Source organism: Geospiza fortis, unplaced genomic scaffold (assembly GCF_000277835.1).
Source record: "Geospiza fortis unplaced genomic scaffold, GeoFor_1.0 scaffold31, whole genome shotgun sequence".
Lineage (NCBI taxonomy): Eukaryota > Metazoa > Chordata > Aves > Passeriformes > Thraupidae > Geospiza > Geospiza fortis.
In genome coordinates, this window is record NW_005054483.1 from 20,578 (window position 1) to 27,089 (window position 6,512).

Here is a 6,512-nt window from a genome sequence, read left to right on the forward strand (position 1 = left end):
GGAGCCGGTGCTGCTGGCGGAGCTGAAGCCGGGCCGGCCCCAGCGCTACGATTGGAAATCCAGCTGCGAGACCTGGAGCGTCGCCTTCTCCCCCGACGGGGCCTGGTTCGCCTGGTCCCAGGGACACTGCGTGGTCAAGCTGATCCCCTGGCCCCTGGGGGAGGCCGAGCTGTGAGTGCGGAGTCATGGAATGGGTTGGGTTAAAAGGGACCCTAAAGTCCAGCCTGGCCTTGGGCACTGCCAGGGATCCAGGGGCAGCCCCAGCTGCTCTGGGCACCCTGTGCCAGGGCCTGCCCACCCTGCCAGGGAACAATTCCTAATTCCCAATATCCCATCCCAGCCCTGCCCTCTGGCAGTGGGAGCCATTCCCTGTGTTCTGTCCCTCCATCCCTTGTCCCCAGTCCCTCTGCAGCTCTCCTGGAGCCCCTTCAGGCCCTGCAAGGGGCTCTGAGCTCTCCCTGGAGCCTTCTCCTCTCCAGGTGAGCACCCCCAGCTCTCCCAGCCTGGCTCCAGCACTTGGAGCATCTCCTCCTGTGATGTCACTCCATCACCTCCATATCCTTCTGATGCTGGGAACCCCAGGACTGGGGCAGCTCTGCAGGAGGGGTCTCACCTGAGTGGGGCAGAGGGCCAGAATCCCCCCCTCCTTTCCTGCTGCCCCTGCTGGGCGCTCAGCCCAGGGTGTTTCAGCCCTCACCCCCAGCACCCAAGTCCTCCCAGTGCTGCTCTCCATCCATTCATTCCCCAGCTTGGATTGATCCCAGGGGCTGCCCAGTGTGGGGTGAGGATGGGTGCATGGAGCTGGGGATCTTGGGGTGAACACTCCACCCATCCCTGCCTCCCTCCAGCGGCTGCAAAACCTCGGAGCGCAAGAGCCGGGGCGGCAAAGCGGAGACCTGGAGCCGTGGGGCAGCCAAGGAGAAGACTCTGGAGTGTGGGCAGATCGTGTGGGGCCTGGCCTTCAGTGCCTGGCCAGCAGCTGAGGATGGGGACACAGATCCTGCCTGTGCCGTGGGGCTTCCCTGCCTGGTCCTGGCCACCGGGCTCAACAATGGGCAGATCAAGGTGTGGGAGGTGCAGACAGGTGAGCAGCCCTCGCTGTTGTGGTTTCAGGCTGGCTGTCCCCTTGTTCCTCTGTGGAAGGAGGTCCCATCTCTTCCCTTCCCCAATACCTGCCCTGTCCCAAGCAGGGCTGCATGAATGCTCTGCCTCATTCCCTGTGGATGGATGGCACTGAGCCTGGCTCCTCTCTGCAGGGCACCTCCTCTTCAGCCTCTTGGGACACCAGGATGTTGTCAGGGACCTGAGCTTCGCTCCTAATGGAAGCCCCATCCTCGTGTCGGCCTCACGGGACAAGACCCTGCGTGTGTGGGACTTGAGCAGGGATGGTAGGAACGTGCAGGGATATCCTTGTGCTGGGTCAGGGAAGGGGGAGAAACCCATCTTGGGAGGGAAGGTGGTGGGAGGGGGCCTTAGGGGACAACATTTGAGGCAGAAGGAGACAGCCATGTGACTGGGGCAGAGTGTAACCTGGGAGATGCAGGAGGGCATTGCCTTGGGATTTACCCAGGGAATCCCCAGCCCAATGTGAATTCCCACTGGGGAAAAGGAGGGAGAGCAGAGCCAAGGAGTCCTGTTCTCCTCTGGTGACATATTTCTGCTGTCCCCAGGGCGGCAGGTGCAGGTGCTGTCGGGCCACGTGCAGTGGGTGTACTGCTGCTCCATCTCCCCAGACTGCAGCATGCTCTGCTCTGCTGCTGGTGAGAAGTCGGTGAGTCCTGCAGGACGGGAGCCATCCCTGTGCCTGCTGAATCCAGCCCTCTGTGCCCCCAGAAACCCCCCTGGAGAAGGGCCAGGCCATGCTGCCCAGGCTCCTCAGGAGCTGGAAGCTGGGAGCAGAGCCCATGTGGTTTAAACCTTGGGATGCTCCCAGCCTGATCCCCATCCCAAATCCCACAGGCACTGCTGTGGAGCATGAGATCCTACACCCTCATCCGGAGGCTGGAGGGCCACCAGAGCAGCGTGGTGTCCTGTGACTTCTCCCCGGACTCTGCGCTCCTTGTCACCGCGTCCTACGACGCCTGTGTCATCATGTGGGACCCCTACACCGGGGAGCAGCTCAGGACACTGCGGTACCACCTGGGAGGGGACACACCAATGCCAGGGAGGATTTTAGGGTTGGATGTGGCTTTCCCTGCTGGATGGGCACAGCCACCATGTCTACACTGTGATGTGGGACACTGTGGGACAGGACAGAGCAATGCCAGGGGGGTTTTTGGGCTGGATGTGGCTTTCCCCATGGGATGGGCACAGCCATCACCACATCTACACTGTGGTGTGGACCATGGGGACAGGACAGAGCAATGCCAGGGAGGTTTTTGGGCTGGATGTGGCTTTCCCCATGGGATGGGCACAGCCATCACCACTCCTCTGCTTCCAGAGGCAGGATGGGGGTCTGGCTTGCCAGGTTTGGTGGCTCTGCCAGCCTCAGCTGGGGAAGGGGCTGGTGGCAGCTCAGAGCTGATGCTGGGATGTTGTCCCCACCCACAGCCACGTCCCGTTGCACTCCACGCTGGACTCCAGCAGTGAAATCCACACCAGCTCCCTGCGCTCCGTCTGCTTCTCCCCTGAGGGGCTGTACCTGGCCACGGTGGCAGATGACAGGTGAGTGAACCCCTGTGGAGACCCAGAGGAGACCAGAAAGAAGCAGGAGCTCTGGAGGTGGGGAATAAATGCTCCAGCTCCCCACAAATTCCTGGAATAAGTGGAAAGGTCAGGCCTGCGGGAACACCATGGCTGGGCTGTGACAAGGGGTAGCAGGGTCATGGCCCTGTCACCCTGAGCTGAGGTCCATGTCCTCCTGGGTGCTGTGCCACCCTCAGCATGTCACTCACTCAGCAGGGGACAGTCCTCCCTGGAACACTCCTATGGGAAGCAAATCTTTTTTTCTGTCTTTGGGCGATCCCAGAGGCTTTATTTTGGCAGCAGGCACTGCACTGTGTCCTCTCACTTTCTCTACAGGCTCCTGAGGATCTGGGCCTTGGAGCTGCGGTCTCCAGTGGCCTTTGCCCCCATGACCAACGGTCTGTGCTGCATGTACTTCCCACATGGAGGATTCATTGCCACAGGGTGAGTAAACAGGAGAAGAGGGTGGAGAAACACAGGGTTCCTCCTTCCTCCTGCAGCTCAGCAAATTCTGGGCTTCCCTGGGCATAGTTTTCCTGGGCTGGGGAACACATGCTCCTGGCAAGCTTGGGAATATTTGGGGACAGCTGGAATTCCTCGTGTCCCCTCTGCCCTGAGCTCAGGGTTGTTTGGATCCCATTGCAGGACCAGGGATGGCCACGTGCAGTTCTGGACAGCCCCGAGGGTCCTCTCGTCGCTCAAGCACTTGTGCCGCAAAGCCCTGCGCACCTTCCTCACAACCTACCAGGTGCTGGCGCTGCCCATTCCCAGGAAGCTGAAGGAATTCCTCACTTACAGGACTTTTTAAGGCAGCAGGGAGAGCAGAGGCACGGAGGTGACACCTGGGGCTCGGCCCGGGCCGGCTGCGCCGCCCGAACGGGGGCCGGGAGCCAGGAGCGCTGCTGCTCCGTGGTTTTGGGGCTGTGGAGGGCTTTTTTTGGTGTCATAATACAAAAACCCAGCAAAATCCCACACAGAGAGCTGTGGTGGCCCCGCAGGGGACACGGGTGGGACACAGGTTCCCCCTGTCCCCTGCTGCCTGCTGGGTTGGGTCAGGTGCTTCTGCTTCTGAGTGCAATGGTGTGGGATGATGGTGGAACAGCTGCTGTGGGAGCAGAGCTGTTGTCACCTGCACAAATATGGGGTGAACCCTCCCCAAAACACCCCCCTGGGAATGTCCCTCCATCCCGCTGGAGCGTGGGCAGGAGTGGGACAAGCCCGAGCAGGTCTCAATAAATAAAAATTGATTCCTCATGATTTCCCTCCTGGCTCGCTCAGGTGACCTGGGAGTGCCTGGCACCGCCCTGGCTGCCAGGGAGGGGTGGCAGGGGTGTCCATCTGTGGGGAGAGGTGGCTTCACTCCACCCCCTGCTCCCATTCCTCTGTTGTTTTCTCTCTGTGCTGGAGCGTGGCACTCAATCAGCCAAATTCCCAGACATGCTGAGCATGCAGAAGTGTTTTGTTTGTCCCATCCTCCAGCTTAGCTGGTGGCTGGAGCAACAGCACGTTCCCTTGTGTGCTGGCAGACTTTGTGGAGGGAATTCTCCTCCAAACATCGCCAGGATGTCGTTTTTCCCTTGGGAACAGCTGAACACAGAAAGCTGGTGCACCCCTAACCCCCAGCTCCTTTCAGGAGGGAAAGCAAAGACCAGTGCAACCTGCTGGGCTTTGGAGGCACCTGTATTTTCCCATTGGGAATAATGCTACTTTTTAACAGCCTTTTTACCCTGATTGTGCACTCAAGGCTTCCAAAAAGGATCTGGGAAGCTGCAGAAAGCAGCTCCAGGCATGGGGATGATGGTCCTTCCCAAATCCAGCAGCAGATCCACCTGGCAGGATCAGGCTTCAGCCACCACCAGGTCCCTGGTGACCTGGAAGGCAGCAATGAGGGAGCTCAGCTGGATCTTCTCGCTGGTGCCAGCAGCCAGGCGGTACCTGGAGAGGGCCAAGGGAAAATGTGGGGGTTTCCACCACTGTGGGTGCCCCCAAAGCCACGGGCTGTGTGCCAGCAGTGCCCAGTGACCACCAGGAGCCACCCCAGGATCACTTACTCGATGTCTGCCAGCTTGATCAGCAGCTGGATGCGGATGGAGGGGGGGAAGTCGACTGTGGAGAGAAGGGAACACTCAGTGAAGGGCAGGGGGGAGTTTGGCCTCTCCAGGATCATCTGGAGCCTTTCCCCACCTCTGTGCACGAAGAGATGGATCTCAGTGAGGATGTCCTGCAGGGCCAGGCCCTTCAGCGTCTTCAGCTCCATGATTTCTGGGATGAGAGCGAGTCAAGGCCTTGCTTCCAGGCGTTTCCCTGCCACATCCCACTGCTCATCTTTACAGCAATCCCAAGAGCCTCCCCAGCGAGCAGCACCTACCCCAGAGGCCACAGAGGTCCCTGGGGAGGAGCAGGATTTATCCCAGCTGGGAATAACCCCCAGGATAGAGGATACTGCGGTAGGCAGTGGAAAAATCCTGGTTCAGCATCCAGTCGAGGATGTTGGCGATGTCAGACTTGAGGGGATGTCCCGTGCAGGTGTAAACGTTCTCCTCTGTCACCTTCCCAAAGGCCATGGAGGTGCTCTGAGGAAGAGGAGGGAACGGGAAGGATGAAGAAGCCCCTCCAGCTCAGCTGGCCAGGGGCTGATGGCCACAGTCCCACCTGCAAGATATTGAGGGCCCTGCGCATGTCCCCGCTCGAGAGGGTCACCAGAGCCTTCATCCCGTCCTCGGTCACGTCCACCCTGGAAAACAACACTCGGGCAAGTGGAACCATGGGAATCCAGCCTGCTGCTCCTCCCTGGCAGGGAATGGGGCAGAGGGGGGATCCCCACTCACCCCTCCTCCTGGATGACGTGCTGGAGCCGCGGCACCATCAGCTCGGGGGTCAGGGGCCCGAAGCGGAAGCGGGTGCAGCGGGACTGCAGGGCGGGAATGATCTTGGAGAGGTAGTTGCAGATGAGGCAGAACCGGGTGTTCTCTGTGAACTTCTCGATCACTGCAAAAAGGAGGGAGGGGAGGAGGGTCCTTGGGCTGCCTCGTCCTGTGCCAGGCTGGATGAGGCCATGGCTGCCCACAGTGTGCGATTCCCACGGTGTGGGATTCCCAGTGCCCCTCACCTCTCCTCAGGGCGTTCTGAGCATCCTGGGTCATGGCATCGGCTTCATCCAGGATGACCAGCTTGAAGCCTTTCCTAGGAAAAGGGACGTTTGGTGCTGCAGAATGGGGAGCTGGGATGTTTGTTCCTGGGAAGCCTTTCTTGCATTTTCACCCTCCCTGCTTGCTGGGCATGTTACTGCCCTCCCAAATCCCCTTCCCATCCAAGTGCCAGGACAGGAGGGTGCCAAAGAGATAGGGAACTTTGGGAAGCACAGACCCACCACGTACTTAAAGATGGTCCTGGTGCTGGCAAAGCTCAGGATGGGCCCTCGGACGATGTCGATGCCCCGGTCATCGGAGGCGTTGAGCTGGAAGGGAATGGTGTGGATCCACATCCCTGCATCCCATTCCATCCCACCCCATCCCATCCCATGGATCCCATCCCATCCCATGGATCCCATCTCATGGATCCCATCCCATCCCATCCCACCCCATGGTCCCACCCCATCCCATTCCATGGCTCCCATCCCATGGATCCCACCCCATCCCATCCCATCCCACTCCATGGATCCCATCCCATCCCATCCCATGGATCCCACCCCATCCCATCCCATCCCATCCCATCCCACTCCATGGATCCCATCCCATCCCATCCCATGGATCCCATACCACCTCATCCCATCCCATGGATCCCATCCCATCCCATCCCATCCCATCCCATGGATCCCATCCCACCCC

The 6,512-nt window shown here is 60.0% G+C and overlaps 2 protein-coding genes across 2 annotated transcripts in view; one reads left to right on the plus strand and one right to left on the minus strand.

The window, feature by feature from the left end:
- The window catches only part of WSB2 (WD repeat and SOCS box containing 2), a 6,826-nt gene extending 2,884 nt beyond the window's left edge, over positions 1-3,942 (plus strand). The window contains exons 2-9 of the mRNA XM_014310088.1: positions 5-171; positions 849-1,084; positions 1,257-1,388; positions 1,671-1,771; positions 1,960-2,132; positions 2,551-2,664; positions 3,022-3,129; positions 3,331-3,942. Of these exons, the coding sequence (XP_014165563.1) occupies positions 5-171; positions 849-1,084; positions 1,257-1,388; positions 1,671-1,771; positions 1,960-2,132; positions 2,551-2,664; positions 3,022-3,129; positions 3,331-3,493 (1,194 nt within the window). The 3' untranslated portion in view covers positions 3,494-3,942. The remainder of the gene's footprint in view (positions 1-4; positions 172-848; positions 1,085-1,256; positions 1,389-1,670; positions 1,772-1,959; positions 2,133-2,550; positions 2,665-3,021; positions 3,130-3,330) is intronic.
- Positions 3,943-4,347: 405 nt separating this feature from the next.
- Positions 4,348-6,169, minus strand: RFC5 (replication factor C subunit 5). Its single transcript, XM_005428441.2, has 8 exons — positions 6,063-6,169; positions 5,795-5,868; positions 5,514-5,673; positions 5,338-5,419; positions 5,129-5,258; positions 4,870-4,947; positions 4,737-4,791; positions 4,348-4,620 (listed from the first exon to the last, which is right to left on the minus strand). The coding sequence occupies exons 1-8, from the start codon at positions 6,167-6,169 to the stop codon at positions 4,524-4,526; spliced, it is 783 nt and encodes a 260-aa protein (XP_005428498.1). The 3' UTR covers positions 4,348-4,523.
- Between the last annotated feature and the right edge of the window lie 343 nt (positions 6,170-6,512).